This window comes from Rhinichthys klamathensis, unplaced genomic scaffold (assembly GCF_029890125.1).
Source record: "Rhinichthys klamathensis goyatoka isolate OS25496 unplaced genomic scaffold, OSU_Roscu_1.1 h1tg000264l_1, whole genome shotgun sequence".
In the NCBI taxonomy this organism is placed as follows: Eukaryota; Metazoa; Chordata; class Actinopteri; order Cypriniformes; family Leuciscidae; genus Rhinichthys; species Rhinichthys klamathensis.
Window position 1 is genome coordinate 602,175 of NW_026606785.1, and position 19,924 is coordinate 622,098.

The 19,924-nt window shown below is 40.4% G+C and overlaps 1 protein-coding gene across 4 annotated transcripts in view; it reads left to right on the top strand.

Annotated features, from left to right (window-relative positions):
- The window catches only part of si:ch211-126j24.1 (phosphofurin acidic cluster sorting protein 2), an 81,457-nt gene that overhangs the window by 20,911 nt on the left and 40,622 nt on the right, over positions 1–19,924 (top strand). For all 4 annotated transcript variants that reach the window (XM_056267848.1, XM_056267849.1, XM_056267850.1 and 1 more), the window contains exons 2-7: positions 6,050–6,137; positions 10,942–11,031; positions 14,940–15,065; positions 16,782–16,944; positions 17,897–17,988; positions 19,108–19,191. In XM_056267848.1, coding sequence (XP_056123823.1) covers positions 6,050–6,137; positions 10,942–11,031; positions 14,940–15,065; positions 16,782–16,944; positions 17,897–17,988; positions 19,108–19,191 — 643 coding nt within the window. The remainder of the gene's footprint in view (positions 1–6,049; positions 6,138–10,941; positions 11,032–14,939; positions 15,066–16,781; positions 16,945–17,896; positions 17,989–19,107; positions 19,192–19,924) is intronic.

Here is a 19,924-nt window from a genome sequence, read left to right on the forward strand (position 1 = left end):
AAATAGAGAGGTCAGAGGTTAAATGCAGTGGACATGTTTAGCTACAGTTCATGCATTCAAAAGTTCACTCTGACCTCAGAGCCATTGACAAATCATTATATAAACGATTACAAGTACGTCCGCTTGCATGATGTCTCATTTTTACGATATTCAAAAAACGAGATATTCTGTCGAACTTCTTATTTAAAGAGACACTAACACAGTTTTTTGGTGTTTGGGGTCACAGGTGATTCATCACACTGTTCCTAGTCCTGGGACTCTGGGGTGTTGTCCTGAGGAGATGCTGGATCAGCAGTGGTCAGGGTCTTATGTAAGACTGACACTGGATCCTGAGAGACGGAGCCAGAACAGTGAATGCGCCTCTGTTTGTGTTTTTTCCCATGATCTCCGGCTAGGAATGTGCGGGCCGTTCCAGGGCCTTTCAGTGGCCAGCGCTGAATAGCTGCAGTTTGAGCTGACCCAGCAGAAACGCTTCTGTTCTCCGAATGAACACCAGCTGAGCCGCACGTCCAGTTAAAGGGCTCAAACTGGGCATGAAAGAGCTGACCTGCAGCTTAATGTAAATATGTAATGAACAAACCTCTAATGCTGAGTTTCAAATTTCAACCCGTGATTCATCTTGCTCTGATTCAAAATGTTCAAATCTAGTTGAAACTGAAAAAACACAAAAACTTTATGGCATGTGCTACGGCTCATTTCACCTGTGAAGAGGTTAGCCAATCACAGCACGGCTCATTTACATGTACAATCTTAAAGGTGCAGTAGCATAAACAGTCTGTTTAATTATAAAGATCACAGAGAAGATGGAAATTTGACTAAAAAACGAAAACTTTATTGTTTAAACATCACAACGTCTACATAACGAAGGTAGGGTGCAATACGAGGCTAATAAAACAACTTAATTTGCCTTTTATTCGACTAGAAACAAAATGTTAAAACATCACAACTTGATCATAGCATGAGCTACTGCTCATTTTACTTGTGAAGAAGTGAGCCAATCATAACAGAGCTCATTTACATATAAAATTCTTAAAGGCACAGTAGCAAAAACAGCCTGTTTACTTCGTAAGGTCTTGGCGAGGGTGGACATGGTTATGGAAAAATACTCGTATGACTGTTTGTTGTAGATATAAGTGGACAATGGGCAAAAAATGAAATGATAGGGAGAATGACAACTTTAGTGACATCACCACACACTATAACACGTAAAGTGTGGCTTGTGTGAGTGTGAGTCTGTAACGTAAGACTTGGCAAGTGAGATTAGTGTGTGGCTGTGTGTCTTAGAGTTAGAGACCAAAGCTGGGTTTACAGAGAGGGAAGGAGTGAAAATACAGAGAGAGAAAATGAAGAGTGAGATATTTCAGTCCTCAGAGACGGTGAGTCATACAGGACAGAGAAGAAATAGAGGTGTGTGTGTGTGTGTGTGTGTGTGTGTGTGTGTGTGTGTGTGTGTGTGTGTGTGTGTGTGTGTGTGTGTGTGTGTGTGTGTGTGTGTGTGTGTGTGTGTGTGTGTGTGTGTGTGTGTGTGTGTGTGTGTGTGTGTGTGTGTGTGTGTGTGTGTGTGTGGTGTTACTGGAACATGAAGGTGAAGAAATATCAAGCATGAAAGTCATATTCGAAGTTCAAAGGCTCCTTTCAAATCTTGCGTTTTCATTTCCAGAAATGTTAAGGGCGACACAAGAACACATTTTGATATTTCAACAAACCTGAGGAATAAATCAAATGATTCAGAAAATAATGTGAGTTTCAGTGGCAGCCTCCTGTGTTTCTGACCTGAGGACGTGATGATGTCACAGGATGTGGAGGGCTCAACTTCCTGTCTGGCCTGAGGCTTTATTGATCCAGTTAAATGCTCGTTATGGCGGGAGAGAGTTACAGAAGAATGAGAAGTTCATGTTTGTTTAACTCCTGAGTCCTCCACACAGACAGACCGACTGGTGTTTGGCAGATAAAAACTCAGTTGAAGGTGAAGTTTGTCATTTCTATGACTCTACGATCTAAAAAGACACTCAGGCCATCTATTCATTATATACATTTGATCATTACATCAACTTAATATTGTGTGTTATTAAAACTGAAATTAAGTTAATGGCTCCTTCTCTCAGAGTTAAATTTCTGCAATAAGTTGTAGTAATGAAATCATCTTGATAACTTTGAAAATCAGACAGTGGATTTCTAGTTCCCAGCATGCTTTGCATAGGAATTAATAAAGAGAATAAATGTTTTAAATGAAGTGTTGTTTAAGTAAAGGGAAAAAATCTTAACCTTGAGTTTCTGTTATGCTGCAGTTTTTGTGGTTACCTTTGTGCTGAAGTCATAGTTGGTGGCGATATGAAAGTTAACACTATTGACCATAAGATTGATGCTAATGCTAATGGCAAATAATAGCTTACCTGTTTATTAAATTTGCATGGTAAATAAGTTACATTTAGCATGTGCTAATCTGAACTGAAACTGTTGAGATGAATTGCTTCCAGGCACACCACTCAGTTACGCTTAAAGTAGTTGGAATAACCTTTTTATTTTTTAAATAATCAACTTAAAGGGATACTTCACCTCTGGAAAGATGAATGTGTATTTAAAATGGGTCATTTATGTAGAAGAAATTTCGCCTTGTTTTAGCCTAGACGTCTGTGCTGTGTGTTAGATGTGCTAGATGTGTGTATGGACGGCTATTAGACGTCTTTAATAACACAAAATTGCTTGCTGGGCTGAAGCTCGTCGTCCGTCCATCAGTCATATTTTTTAAACTCCCTTGTTTTGATTCGAATAGCAAACAACTCTCACTGCACCAAATGGTGGTTGAAATAAAATGCTGCGTGGACTCAACCAATCAGCAAGTTCAGCCCCCAAGTCCCACCCCCGAAAGTTGCTGAACTTTGAAACAGTATTGCCTCGTGAGCAGGGACTTTCTGAGGGGGACATTTTACCAGGACCTTCATTCAGACCCTGGTCCCTGCCGTCGAAACACACCGAGTCCCACCACAGGGTCCCTAGTTCCTGGGGGAAGTGGATTATGATAGAAAAAGCTGTTTTAATTGTGCAATGAATCTCTTATATACGTCATGTTTACACTGTTGGTTATAATGAAAAGGTTCGCGAGCTTGTGAGTTTTTACCGGTGTTAAGCGGATTCTGACTGACTAGCGCCTCTGATTGGCCGTTGGGTTCATGCGCTCAACAGATATGATTGTGATTGGCTACAATGCTTGTAAAAACACGATGTAAATAGAAACCTTTGATGCTCAGAGAGCGCTCAAACAAACAGGAATGAGAGTGCTTGAGAGCAGCGTGGTGCCGAATATATCCGGTACTCGGTAGTAGTGATAGGGACGAGACCGCCTATGCCGAGTCCGAGTCAAGACCGAGTCTTTAAAGGGTCGAGTCCGAGTCGAGACCGAGTCCGTTGGTTTTCAAATACAGTCGAGTCCGAGTCGAGACAGAGTCTTTGAAGGGTCGAGTCCGAGTCGAGACCGAGTCCGTTGGTTTTCAAGTACAGTCGAGTCCGAGTCAAGACCGAGTCTTTGAAGGGTCGAGTCCGAGTCAAGACCGAGTCCGTTGGTTTTCAAATACAGTCGAGTCCGAGTCAAGACCGAGTCTTTGAAGGGTCGAGTCCGAGTCAAGACCGAGTCCGTTGGTTTTCAAATACAGTCGAGTCTGAGTCAAGACCGAGTCTTTGAAGGGTCGAGTCCGAGTCAAGAACAAGTCTTTGAAGGGTCGAGTCCGAGTCGAGACCGAGTCCGTTGGTTTTCAAGTACAGTCGAGTCCGAGTCAAGACCGAGTCTTTGAAGGGTCGAGTCCGAGTCGAGACCGAGTCCGTTGGTTTTCAAATACAGTCGAGTCCGAGTCAAGACCGAGTCTTTGAAGGGTCGAGTCCGAGTCGAGACCGAGTCCGTTGGTTTTCAAATACAGTCGAGTCTGAGTCAAGACCGAGTCTTTAAAGGGTCGAGTCCGAGTCAAGAACGAGTCTTTGAAGGGTCGAGTCCGAGTCAAGAGCGAGTTTTTGAAGGGTCGAGTCCGAGTCGAGACCGAGTCCGTTGGTTTTCAAATACAGTCGAGTCCGAGTCGAGACCGAGTCTTTGAAGGGTCGAGTCTGAGTCGAGACCGAGTCTTTGAAGGGTCGAGTCCGAGTCAAGACCGAGTCTTTGAAGGGTCGAGTCCGAGTCAAGACCGAGTCTTTGAAGGGTCGAGTCCGAGTCAAGACCGAGTCTTTGAAGGGTCGAGTCCGAGTCGAGACCGAGTCCGTTGGTTTTCAAATACAGTCGAGTCTTGAGTCAAGACCGAGTCTTTGAAGGGTCGAGTCCGAGTCAAGACCGAGTCTTTAAAGGGTCGAGTCCGAGTCGAGACCGAGTCCGTTGGTTTTCAAATACAGTCGAGTCCGAGTCAAGACAGAGTCTTTGAAGGGTCGAGTCCGAGTCAAGAACGAGTCTTTGAAGGGTTGAGTCCGAGTCGAGACCGAGTCCGTTGGTTTTCAAATACATTCGAGTCCGAGTCGAGACAGAGTCTTTGAAGGGTCGAGTCCGAGTCAAGACCGAGTCTTTGAAGGGTCGAGTCCGAGTCGAGACCGAGTCCGTTGGTTTTCAAATACAGTCGAGTCCGAGTCGAGACCGGGTCTTTGAAGGGTCGAGTCCGAGTCGAGAACGAGTCCGTTGGTTTTCAAATACAGTCGAGTCCGAGTCAAGACAGAGTCTTTGAAGGGTCGAGTCCGAGTCAAGAACGAGTCTTTGAAGGGTTGAGTCCGAGTCGAGACCGAGTCCGTTGGTTTTCAAATACAGTCAAGTCCAAGTCGAGACCGAGTCTTTGAAGGGTCGAGTCCGACTTGAGACCGAGTCTTTGAAGGGTCGAGTCCGAGTCAAGAACGAGTCTTTGAAGGGTCGAGTCCGAGTCGAGACCGAGTCCGTTGGTTTTCAAATACAGTCGAGTCCGAGTCGAGACCGAGTCTTTGAAGGGTCGAGTCCGAGTCAAGAACGAGTCTTTGAAGGGTTGAGTCCGAGTCAAGACCGAGTCCGTTGGTTTTCAAATACAGTCGAGTCCAAGTCGAGACCGAGTCTTTGAAGGGTCGAGTCCGAGTTGAGACCGAGTCTTTGAAGGGTCGAGTCCGAGTCAAGAACGAGTCTTTGAAGGGTCGAGTCCGAGTTGAGACCGAGTCCGTTGGTTTTCAAATACAGTCGAGTCCGAGTCGAGACCGAGTCTTTGAAGGGTCGAGTCCGAGTCAAGACCGAGTCTTTGAAGGGTCGAGTCCGAGTTGAGACCGAGTCTTTGAAGGGTCGAGACCGAGTCGAGACCGAGTCCGTTGGTTTTCAAATACAGTCGAGTCCGAGTCGAGACCGAGTCTTTGAAGGGTCGAGTCCGAGTCGAGACCGAGTCTTTGAAGGGTCGAGTCCGAGTCAAGACCGAGTCCGTTGGTTTTCAAATACAGTCGAGTCCGAGTCGAGACCGAGTCTTTGAAGGGTCGAGTCCGAGTCAAGAACGAGTCTTTGAAGGGTCGAGTCCGAGTCAAGAGCGAGTCTTTGAAGGGTCGAGTCCGAGTCGAGACCGAGTCCGTTGGTTTTCAAATACAGTCGAGTCCGAGCCGAGACCGAGTCTTTGAAGGGTCGAGTCCGAGTCAAGACCGAGTCTTTGAAGGGTCGAGTCCGAGTCGAGACGAGACGAGTCCGAGAAAGCAGAAATCGGTCTCGAGACCGGACTCGAGTACTACATCACTACTCTGTAGTACTTTTTTTAGTACCGACTGGTACCGGTACATTTGACAACCCAATTAGATTCCATAGACTATTTCTTTATTATGTTTGTATTATCAAACGATTATTATTTTGCCCCGTTTCTTTACCACATAATCAATCAAAACTTTGACTATATTCCCCCTGTTTGTTTCCTGTGAGGCACTTGTCAGTTTAGGAGCATCCACATTTAAAAGAGCATGTGAGCAACCTCTGGAGTTAGTCAGACTGAGTTCGGGACTGGTGTCCTACACGAGTGATTCACACATGAAGACTAATGGCACCTAATATTCCTGTCTCTCTCTCTCTCTGTCTCTCTGTCTCTCTCAGGTTGTGCAGTCTGACCCTGAAGAAGTTGATCGTTCTGAAAGAGTTGGACCGCGAGCTCAGTTCTGTCGTCATCGCTGTCAAGATACAGGTAAACGGGCCGCATCTCTCTGTGTGTGTGTGTGTGTGTTGTGACTCTGCGTTTGGTATCACACGGGCTCTGAGCTTTACACAAGACACCGTGGTAACTGAGCTGTTGCCAAGGCGACAGCTTGCTCAGTGGGAAGATGGGATCTAACGCAATAAGATGGCAGTTGGGGGGGAGAAGTGCATTGTGGGATATATTGAGAGGGTAATTTCAGAGCACTTGGAGGCCCTCGGCATTCCACATAGGTCGCTTTGGTCACACTGCTTGTGTTTGGTACTTTTGTAAAGCTTTGACAGTTTCCAAAGAGAAATATACAGTAGTGGCCTAGGAAAACTGACAATTTCACCCTTTATTCAAATATTAATAACAGATTTTGTAGTTGTGTTTGGAGTCAATTGTTTGTGATAATAATGCAATGAAACATGACAAATTGTGCGACATCATTTTTGGCCAAGCTGTCATTTAAAGAAATTATGCTAAAACAAGAGAAAATCATCAAAATATTAATAACTGATTATGATGTAGTCAATGTATGCTTTTTCCTGCGAACTTTTTGTTTTTCAATGCATTTTTTGCCAAATATTTTTGTCAGATAAATATCTTTAAGTTTTTTTTTTGTCTTCCCTCATATTTAAAATATTTTTTTCAAAAAAGGAAATATTTTCCTCATATTTTGATGGTTTAACCAAACTTGTAGGGTCATTAAAATAAGATATAACCTTCGGACATCGCTTTTGACCACTACTATATATACGTATATATATATATATATATATATATATATATATATATATATATATATATATATATATATAAGCGTCTCACAGATATTATATGTATTACTAGATTTGAGGTAAATAGCATTATTAGTGTTGTCATGACACTGTTTTCTTTTGCATGAGAATTAAAATGTAATGCAACACTATCTTTGCCGTATAAAGACTGAAACGGTTAAATATACGCAAGACAGAAAGGACAAATCAAAATTCACTTTGGTAATATTACAGTGACGTTGTTGTTGTTGTTGTTGTTGTTGTTGTTGTTGTTGATGACATTTTTATCGATGGGTTAAGGGGAGATTTTTCAACTTTAAGGCCAATCATTTTTGGTGCGATAACCATTTTAATTAACATTTACATGAAAATTGGACCAAAATGTCCTGGTAGGGCTGCCATGGTGTGAATCTTACATGCAATACTTAAAATGAAAACCTAAAAGTGAATAATAAAAAAAAAAAAATGTTTGAGAATAATCAGTGCACTGTAAGAATTTTTTTTAATTAAAACTCTTTTTGGAATGATAAAGATTTTTTAATTGGGACATTTACAGGATTTTTACACAAATCCTTCCCTAATATTTCCCTTACATTACTGCAATGAAACGGAATCATTACAATTTAATTTGTTAGAATTATTTAAAGTATGTGAAGTATTTATTTTGGTTATCAGTCAATTCAAATGTTTCTAAACATGATAAATGTTTTAAAAATGATTATGCTTTTATTGTGTAGAGGTCTTTCCTCAGGCCATGGATGTTCAAAGACATAACAATCGCATGTATTAACACATTAACTTTGACAGCCCTATTATTTATATATCAAGGTAGGCTACTACAGGAATTATTACAGTATTACAGTGATGCGAATACAAGAATGATGACAAAATCAAGAGGTTAAAAACCATATGCAATACATTAATGTTCAGGTACAAATTTTCATGAAAATAATGTCACAATGCAAACGAGACCAGGAACGAGTGTCAGTGATATTTAGAGCAGTCTGTGGGTGAATCTTTACATTTAATTCCCAATAGGAAAGGATTGTGTCCCTCATTCAGTGAGGATTAGCGCACATCCTCTTAGGGAACATGAAGTGCACTTGTTTCGCCCCCACATCTCCTCCTGATGGATCATTGAAGATTTTGAACGGGTTCTTCAGACACTGAAATAAAGCTTTTGTTATTCTCCCTAAGCTTTGCCTCGGTGATTAAAATAATGGCTGCTCATCAAAAGGCCTGAAGATAGGTTTCTGACAGACATCTCATTATCTCTCCTCTTCTGCTCCCTAAAGTGTCCGCTTGAATCCACACTTTGAAGGCTTCAGCGTTCACGACTCTCCCGACACAAGCACACTCAGCGCGCTTTTACTTTTCATTCAGAGCTTGTTAGTGCAGTGAGACACTTTCTCTGTCTCTTTCCCTTCGACGGGTTGAATGTGCTTTTACAGAGAAACCTTGATGGATGGATGTATGAAGGATCAACTGAAGGATGAATTGATGTGACGTCATTTCGCACGAAATCAGGCCAAAACCAAGTTTGTTTGGAGTTCGTTTCAGGGGTTCAAAACGGCTCGACTTTCTGGAAAAGTTGTTATGTTGTTATTTAGAGGAAAGCGCGCAGCACATATTCATCTTCATCGGGATGTTCACAGTATAGCGCTAGTCACATATTTCAAACTTCTTTTTACCCCTAGGCGAAGAACGATAAATAACTTCGCCGTATGTTTATCGCGGCCTTTATTTCTGCGCATGGGCACAGATTTGGGAATAGCCTCTACTAAATTTAGTGCCTGCCAAAAATAAGAGACTACTGAAAAATCACTTTCAATTTCAAATCGGTTTGTATTTATACAAGATGTCGTCTGAACCAGCGACAAACAACATCGAGAAGTAGTTTGCCGAACGTTACATTTGCCTATCGTGGTCAATTATTCATTATAAAACAGAGAGTTCCGGTCCTTGATTCTGATTGGTTGAGCCGCGTCCGCATTACATTAGTGTTACACACACACACACACACACACACACACACACCTGTGACCGCATTACATTAGTGTTACACACACACACCTGTGACCGCATTACATTAGTGTTACACACACACACACACACACACACACACACCTGTGACCGCATCGCATTACATTAGTGTTACACACACACACCTGTGACCGCATTACATTAGTGTCACACACACACACACACACACACACACACACACACACCTGTGACCGCATTACATTAGTGTCACACACACACACACCTGAGACCGCATTACATTAGTGTCACACACACACACACACACACACACCTGAGACCGCATTCCATTAGTGTTACACACACACACACACACACACACACCTGTGACCGCATTGCATTACATTAGTGTTACACACACAGACACACCTGTGACCGCATCCCATTACATTAGTGTTACACACACACACACACACACACACACACACCTGTGACCGCATCGCATTACATTAGTTTTACACACACACGCACACACACACACACACCTGTGACCGCATCGTATTACATTAGTGTTACACACACACACACAGACACACCTGTGACCGCATCGCATTACATTAGTGTTACACACACACACACACACACACACACACACACACACCTGTGACCGCATCGTATTACATTAGTGTTACACGCACACACACACACAGACACACCTGTGACCGCATCGCATTACATTAGTTTTACACACACACACACACACACACACACACACACCTGTGAGCGCATTACATTAGTGTTACACACACATACCTGTGACCGCATTACATTAGTGTTACACACACTCACACACAGACCTGTGACCGCATTACATTAGTGTTACACACACACACACACACACACATGTGACCGCATTACATTAGTGTTACACACACACACACACACACACACACACAGACAGACCTGTGACCGCATTACTTTAGTGTTACACACACACACCTGTGACCGCATTACATTAGTGTTACACACACACACACACAGACCTGTGACCGCATTACATTAGTGTTACACACACACACACACACACACACACCTGTGAGCGCATTACATTAGTGTTACACACACACACACACACAGACCTGTGACCGCATTACATTAGTGTTACACACACACACACACACACACACACACACATGTGACCGCATTACATTAGTGTTACACACACACACACACACACACACACACCTGTGAGCGCATTACATTAGTGTTACTGCGCAACTGACGTGTGTGATGCTTTGTTGCTGCATGTGTTGCTTAGCAACCTCTCTGGAACTACATTGAATAAATGTGTTATATAACGTTATATTTTTTGTTGCTGGTGTTTATTTTGTGAATAAAATAAATATTACAATGAATAATTTTATGGAGTAACCATTTTATAAAAGCAATAAGCCCCTTGGAGCCGTGATTTACAGTGGATTTAGAACAGCTTAAGGGGTTTTAGGCGCTCCGCGTCGTAGCTAACAACGGCCCTCAGCTGCTCTACACTCACTGTAAATCACGGCTTCAAGGGGCGTTTGCTTTTATTGTTCACTGGTATACAGAAAGTTCACTACAACAACAACGAACAAAACTAAAAAGACCAAAACAGTATCCAGATTGACTGTGTCTCCCATTATAAACTGCGGTCAAAAACTCACTTTTTCTGTTTCCAATTTAGAGCCTCTTTCCTTTATAGAGCATTTAGAGTCCCGAGATTTTTACATTTATATCACCTCGTGTTAGCATGACAGCCCGTATCGTGACTCGCCTGTCAGATGTGCAGAGAAGCCAAACGCACAGTAACTGAAATGATTCAACACATTCAGTGTGACTGACTCATTTTCTGTCTTGTTTGATGCTTTCGCTGTCGAACCACACGGACAACATTTCAATTTGCAAGCATCAGACAGTGTTTAGTGACGTCACATTCATTGCGTGGGTTTATTTGCTTTGATTCGCAGGAGTTTCGGAAGTGATGTTTAATGAGAATACATGTCTGTCCATGCTCTCAGGGCTCGAAACGCATCCTGAGGTCGAATGAGTACATGCTCCCCCCCAGCGGGCTGATGGAGACAGACCTGGAGCTCACCTTCTCCCTGCAGGTACAGCTGTGGACATGTGTGTCTGCCTCAACACGAGAGCCGGACTCTCACATGTGTCTAACCATCTCTGATGAAGACTTGGATTTAAAGGGGTCATATAATGCCATTTTTATACAAGTTAATATGATTCTTTAGGGTCTAAATAAAACATTTGTAATATACTTTGATTAAAAATTGTCATTAGTATTGTAAGAAAACACTAATTTTACCTGGTCAAAAACAGCTGTTTTCAGCGCGCCGTTTCAGTGCTTGTGCCTTTAAATGATAATGAGCTTCGCTGACTCCGCCCCTCTGTTCTGTGGGCGTTTTGCACAACGCACGTGAAGTGTTGCCTTGACAACAGTTGAGGGGATATTTTGGAGAAAGAATGGCAGCGGGAGTCTCTGAGGACACATCTGTGCAACCGTATCAGTTTGAACCGGAGTCGGACCCGGAAAACAAGATGGCGGCCGCAAAGAAGTTCGACAGTTAAGGCTCGAACAGGACGTTTCTGAATGGTTGGTTAACGTAATGTCACTTTGATCTATCTTTGTATGCACTCTTGGCAGGGTAGAGTAGTGAGATACGAACGCTGTGTGTTTACTGATGTATACGTTAGTTCATTGACAGATTGATGTTACAGAACTGGTCATGAACAACTTTTTTCACGATTTGCGAAGATTAATATAAAGGTTAATAAAACTTTACACTCAGTTCTTCTGGAGATTCAGCAGGAACACGAATAGCTGGTACCGATTCTTTTTTCAGGAGCAGCTTCTTAGCAAAACTAGCTCATACTGACCCTCGTTTATAAAGCAGTCTGCTGAGAAATGATTCGCGCAAACATGAAAGCATTGACGTTGCTCGTGGGGAATATTCCCATCGAAAACAAAACTTCAGCGGTTCGGATTTAGGAACATCACAATGACTGTGTTCGTTATTACACCCAAGAACAGAACACCACAATCGCTTAGACGCCATTCTGCTCCAGCGTATCAACAATAGCGGACTATGATGACGCTCGCTCAGGGCGGGTCTGTGTTGAAACGCTGCTGTCAATCAACACTCGTGGGAGGGGCTTCCGAGCGTGTGACGTCACACGGTCGAACGGCTCGATTTGAGAGGGGAAAACATATAAGGAGATTAAAACCAAAACACTGGATGGATTTTTATCATTATATGATGGTTGTGTACAGGCACTGCCAACACACATTTCAACTTGTAAAAGTGCATGTACCATTATATGACCCCTTTAACTCTCAAATAATTGTGGGATATCTTTATGAAAGTTGTGGGTGAATTGACTTTTAATAGAGGGACAGAAAAATCTCTCAGATTTCATTAAAAATATCTTCATCTGTGTTACCAAGATGAAAAAAAGTCTTACGGATTTGGAACGGCGTGAGAGTAAATGATGACGGATTTCTTGGGTGAACTAACACTTTAAGCACTATTCCCACAGGATTTGCTTTCCTTGAGTTTCATTTATAAATAGAGTACATCTGTGATTTCATGTGCCAGTTTGGACGGGACAAGGTGTGAGTGTGGCCGTTATGTGGCCGTTGTGGAAGGTCATGTGATCTGAATATGTGCAGCACTTAATAAACGTATAGGTAATAAAAACAGAATTTAGTCAATGAACTTGTTATGGATAATAAATTAATTGAAATAAGACTTGTATATGTGATTAATTATTACATTTAAAATGAATTAGGAGCCAAGGCACCTATTGTATCCGTCGGCGTTCTTCTTCTTCTCCTTCTTCTGTTTCTTCTTATTCTTCCCCTCTGGAAATCTATGGCAGCCCATAAGCTTACAGGAAAGTTGTGAGATTTGGCACACAGACAGAGGACAGTCTGAACGGTCAGCATAGCAGATTTGGAGCCTCTAACTCAATCCCTCTAGCGCCACCAACTGTTCAAAGTTGCACTTACGTTTATGCTAATATTGATTCGTCAAACGCGCAAATTAATTTGATGAAGATCCCGCAAAAGTGAACGTGAGGCTATATCTCCACACCGCTTTAGCGTATTCTGACCAAACTTGGTGTGTGTTCTGAAAACCATGACCTGAGGCGACATGCACAGTTTCGGGACAGTGCCACCTAGTGGTCAGCACATATGAAAAATGTCTCTTTTTGTTTATAACTTTTAAATGGTGTGGCCCAAAAAAAAACAAAAAAGGCTTTTTGAGGCCCCGTTTACACGTACACGGTTATTTTGAAAAACGGAGACATTTCCCTTCGTTTGTGCCCTTCTTATACTCGCCAACGGAGAATTCGCCTCTGAAAACGATTCTTTCTAAAAACTCCGGCCAGAGTGGAGATTTTGGAAAACTTAATTTGCACGTTTGCATGTAAACTGAGAAAACGGTGTTTTCTACTAATGAATTGATTCGTTCGATTGGCTAACGTGGGCTTGAGCCTCTCGTTACACTGCCACCTACAGGTTTGGCATGCTCTTGACGGCATATACACGAGTGCGTGTAAACAAACACTTTTCTGAAAACTGACAGGTGTGCACGATGTTATTTTTGAAAACGGAGAGGGTGAAATGTCTGTTTATTTTTTACGTGTAAACGTAGCCTTAGATTCGGTGTAGCATGGTCTGAGTCATACGATACCCAATTTTGGGCGTACTCAAAAAGTTTTGGGGCAGCGCCACCTTATAGTCAAAAGTAATAATGAAATTTCCAAAAAAATGCTAATAACTACTGATTAAATTAGCCTATTGTTAAACCGATCTTAAGAGATTCCTTGGGTCATGCCCACAACACAGACACCAATTTTGTCAGTCGGCCGAACTTCCTGTCCGCCATTTTGATTTTCTTTAAAAACCTACTTTTTCAAACTCCTTCTGGACCGCTGGTCCGATTTTCACCGAAATCGAATCGTATCATCTTCAGACCATGCCAACGACTCTGAGGCTGTATCTCTGCAATGCTTGGGCATATTGCCATATATAACTTTGCATGCGTCATTGTCACCTCACCACATCAATTTGGTCACAGCGCCACCTATTGGTCGAAAAAGATAAACCATTAAATCATATTACTAGTGACCGTATCTATGATTTTTCAGGCATTTTGCCTAAAATCATCTTAAAATGTCTTTAATTGCTCATTGTTGCAGTTGGCCTGATGCTTCCAGCCTTGCTGGCATGACTTATCGTGCCTTATTTGTGCTTGGCCCCTTAAAGGGTTACTTCACCCAAAAATGTCAATTCTGTCATCATTTACTTTCATCTTTTCATAATTTACCCTTGAAGTCCCAGCTTGTGATTCCTTTCCCTTTTCTCCTCTCCTGTCACTTCCGTCTATTGCTTCAAATGTCAATAATAAAGGCTAAAATATAACAGAATAAAAAAGGTCTTACATGTCGGAAAAAATAAAAAGTTGAAAATATTTTGTTGTTGCAGTATACATGACTGTAATTGAAAAAGAAATCAAAATTAATCCAATGCGTTGTCGGACTACCTTTACTTTGGAAATTGTTTTAAATAGTTTTTATCTATGTATATATCATTTTTCCACAAAAACATGCATATTTTCATATATCATTTTGATTCTATTGTGTGTTTTTTTTATTACGCATCTAGTTGCATTTTTAACAGAGAAAATGTTTAAGAATGTATTAATTACTATAAACATTCAATTCCATTTATGCAGAACAATAGAATTTCTTCTGAAAGCTTTTACGTTTAAGTACTCTCAGTCTTTCTCTCAGTTAATTACAGTCTTTGCACGAAGTGTTTACTTCATTACCACTTTCCCTTTGTTTCTTCCAAGAACCCTTTCTCGGTTCAGGTCACTCTAAGAGTTGTTTTGACAGGAAATATGAGATTGTCACATTGTTGCTGATGAAAATGATGTAATGCGAAGCAACAATATGCACCAAATCGCTGTTGTGCTGTCGTACTTCCTTTCTTTAGTACCCACATTTCCTGAAGAGAGATGCCAACCGGCTGCAGATCATGCTTCAGAGGAGGAAACGCTATAAAAACAGAACTATTCTGGGCTACAAGACGCTGGCTGTTGGCGTTATTAATATGGCTGAGGTACGGACAAATGAATCACTCGAGCCCGGTGTCCAGTTCATTGAAACTTGTGTCAGACAGACTGTGACCTTTATAATTTGACCCTTCTCCAGTAGTAAAATTAGCACATACTCACAGCTTTCATGTGTGGTCAATATGTTGATACTTGTTCTCTCACATCACACATTAAAGAAGCCATATGCACTGAGAGCTTAGTAGTGATGCATTGCCAGTGGTTTGCCAGCTCTTTGACAGTAATGGCTGATGTTTACATTCTGCATAGATTACCCAGAGTGCTGTTTGGCTGTAGTGGCCCTTATGAAAAAAGAAGTACATTTAATCGTATTGAATGCAATGTGTATTTAATATATACATACAGTATATTCTTAAACTGTATTTGCAGATAATATAATATTAATGAAATAAAAGGCCACTTTAGAGAGTACTCTTTCATGACTATGTTTCTGAACACACTTAAGTACACTTTTAAATCGTTATGTTTTAATTATCTTTTGTTTTGCTTCCCAATTAACCTGAATTCATCCTACATGATATTTTCCATAAAACTATATTTTAGTATGTATATATATATATATATGCTTATCAGTACATTCAGCACTAAACATTTCAAAGACAATAGAAGTAATAATGAAATTGCATATAGAGATGAACTTAACTCCTACTTAAGTGGGTTTAATGTCATCATGTCATCCTACATGATATTTTCCATAAAACTATATTTTAGTATGTATATATATATATATATGCTTATCAGTACATCCAGCACTAAACATTTCAAAGACAATAGAAGTAATAATGAAATTGCATATAGAGATGAACTTAACTCCTACTTAAGTGGGTGAAAAAAGCACTCTGAAGTTCAGCTAATTACATTTTTTTGTACTCGCAGATAATATAATATTAATGAAATAAAAGGCCACTTAAGAGAGTAACTTTCATGACTGTTTCTGAACACACTTAAGTACACTTTTAAAAACTCCACTTGTAATAATGTCAAATTACATTATGATTATAATTTTAACTGCATTGTGTTATTCAGCATCACTTTTAAAGCTAATATATTTTAAATGTACTAAATTGCAACTTCATCATTATAAATGTCATGACATAAAAGTTGCAATAGAAAAGGTTTACTGTAAACCAATAGATTTTGCGAAGGGTGAGAAAGTATCAGTTCGCTAACTCATTAAAATGCAAATATGATTGAGTACTCATCGCTACATAGAAGTAAGTGCAAAGTGAGTGCAAAAATGTTCCTTCTCTTATATTTGCAAGATTCTCTCAATGCATGTTCATGATCATTAGCGACTATTTTTTCTTGTTCTTTTGTTTCATGACCGATGTTCTTAAAGAGGTCTATTATTCAGGAGTGATATGAGGGGGGCCTTTATGTGAGTGTAGACCTACTGGTACATTATATTCAGCCGTGAAGCTTTCTGAAAGTTATTCTCTGCAGTTTCACCCCCACAAATTCCAGACTCCTCTCTGCTGAGATTCCAGCGCTAATCATATTCAGTAGAGACTCACCATAGAAAACCTTAGGGGACTATTCCTCAGTCCAAGAGTTCAATGAGGAATGCCAACCTTGAAAAGACCAAAACTCAGGCTTTCAGATGAAGAGGAGTCATAGTTGAAACTGAAAAACAAGGACAAGAAGGCCACATATTCAGATACCTCTGTTGGCGTGTCACTTATTTCCGAGTGCTTGTGTTTAAGGTGATGCAGCACCCGACAGATGGAGGCCAGATTTTAGGACTCCACAGTAACGTGAAGGAAGCACCGGTGCGTGCAGCAGAGCTAAGTGTTTATTCACTGTCCAGTCAACCCATCGACCCGGAGGACGGCAGTGGGCAGCCAGAGACCAAGGCCAAAGCTTCAGGTGACTCACACTCATGGGTCAATGTATCCAAATAGAAAAAGACTCAAAAGGTGTGTCACATTTAGTGTTGTTTGGCGAATTTTCATTGGCGGAATCCAATAGGATTTCAGGAATCCACACAATCATGAATTTCGTGAAAGGTTCATCTTTAGTGAACTACCTTAGTTAAAATGAACTAAGACTGAACAATACTTCTACAGCATTGATGATTAATGTTAGTTAATTTCAACATTTACTAATACGTCATTAAAATCAAAGGTTGGATTTGTCAACATTGGTTAATGCACTGTGAACTAACATGAACAAACATTAACAAAGATTAATAAATACTGTAACAAATGTATTTCTCATTGTTAGTTTGTAAATACATGAACTAATGTTAACTAATGAACCTTATTGTAAAGGGTTAACGATTTTCCAATGGAGATTGTGAATATCTACACTATTGACAACAGACGATGGACCTTTCTTGCTTGCGAAATTTATCAAAATTTTCACAAATGTGACCGCATCTTAATGGGAAGGAAGGGAACATATCTTTAACCACTACACCAAACCACCCTGTATATCCAGTTACATTATTCCATCAGTGAGTAGCTTTGTTTATGCTCAGTCATTACATTGACCATAAGATGCTAATGGGCAGTTTGAGTGCATTAAGCTGCAATAAAAACAAACGTCCCCCGGAAACTCTCTCTCCCACCAAACATCCTCCCATTCATCCTCTTTAAACACACACAAAGAGAAAGTGACTGATGCTGCGGTACATTAAAAGGGAAAGTTGCTTTAGCAGCTCAAGTGTTCTCAAAGTGGAGCTATAAAATTACTGCATGTTTTGAATGAATCATTTTAAAGCTTTGGATTTTTCTGTTGGTCGGATGGCACTGTATGTCTGAAGCTTTTGCGGCAATAAAATGTCATGGGGTCATTAAATGTCTCTGTGTCTTTGCAGACCGTTCTCCAGATATGGATAACTATTCTGAAGATGACGATGATAGTTACTCATCAGAGCAGGAGGCGAGCGATGACGCTGTGCAAGGCCAGGTCAGGAGATCTAACCAACATTGTTTTTATCATTGTTCTAAGAAAGCCCAGCATTTTTAAAAAGGGGTGAAATTTCTACTTAACTCCCTGATTTCACTATGAATGTAGTCTGTCAATAACATTGGTCTTGTTGGTATTAGTTTGTGCCACATAGAGTGTGTTAATTTTGAAATAAAACTGTGTGGGAAGAATTGGTAACACTTTACTTGAAGGGGTGTTCATAAGACTGACATGACACCTTCATAATCATGACATGACACATGTCATGAATATGAAGGAGGTTTTATGCATGTTTATGACAACTGTCATTAAGTGTCATTCGCTCAATTATGACAATATTAATGAAAATGTGACATTGTTTGAGATGTCTTTGTTATGACACCTTGACATAAACCAATACATCATAACCTGTCAGTGTCTTTGTCATGACAACAACATAAACATGACATAGCAGATTAATTATCAAACTTAATAAACCACTTAGCTTTATGGGTTAACATTACATTAAACTGTCATGTGGTTGGTTTTGACATTGGCTGTCATGAAGCCATTATAACATTTTAATGACAAATTCAATGTGTACCACTGTAGTCGAGGTCAAGAAACATATTCATGACACAGTTATAATGGCCTCATGACAGCCAATGTCAACACCAGCCACATGAAAGTTTAATGTGATGTTAACCCATAAAGCTAAGTGGTTTCTTAAGTTTGATAATTAATCTGCTATGTCATGTTTATGACATATTTATGAAAATGTATGTTCTTGATAATGTCAAGTTGTCATGACAAAGACACTGACAGGTTATGATGTATTGGTTTATGTCAAGTTGTCATAACAAAGACATCTCAAACAATGTCATATTTGCATTAAAAATGTCCTAATTGAGCGAATGACACTTAATGACAGTTGTCATAAACCTCCTTCATATTCATGACATGTGTCATGTCATGATTATGAAGGTGTCATGTCAGTCTTATGAACACACCTTCAAGTAAAGTGTTACCGATTGGGTATATTTTGCATGGCCCAACATGGTTAGTGAATTTCCCCTTGAATGTTTAGAAAGGATTGCCACCTAATAAAATCTATTGAAATTTCCTGAATTTCTGTTTTAGGATCTTTATGATGAGGATGATGATGTTCAGCGGAAGCCCAAAAAATCTCGAAGGAAAATGATTAGAACTACATCTATGACCCGGGTATGTACAGATAAACTCCCTCTGCACTTAATCAACACTTGCAGAAAAGGATCGGACCCAGAATCGAGCCCTGAGGAACACCATTTGTAAAAAGTCTTTGTATATCAATTCTGCTAACTGATATGATACCAGTTCTGATTGCTGATATAATTCAGTTGTATTATGTATTGGATCATATCATATTGGCCACCCTGTTCTCTATTGGTATCTGCATATCATGCCATTACAAAATTCATGTTGGTTGAGCACTAGTAAATTCATCAACACACAATGAGTTCTTCATTGTCACAGCGATACTGTTAGATGACCCAATCTATTATCCTGGAATTATTGTCTTGACACAAGCCACTTCAGGCAGCGAGATAGAAACAGAGACAAATTAGCTGTGTGTCCTTAACGGGGTGTTTGGTGTTTGGTTTAGTGTTATCTAGTTCACAAAAGGTCATAGAAGGCGATGTTCTAATCCTCTTGAACTAAGCTCTCCATTGGGAACACAAGTGTTAACCCAGGATCAGTGCATAAACCAGAACAACACTAATGTAGATTTGCCAATCTGAAACACATTATGAAAAATTGAGACCCACTTTATATTAAGTGTCTACAACTGCTATGCACTAAATATTTAAATTAATCGTTGATACAATTCACTTATTGTGTACATACGTTTCCACGTTGTACTTATATTTAAAAAAAAAAACACATGTAATTACATCTGTTATTAATTTCTGTAGTT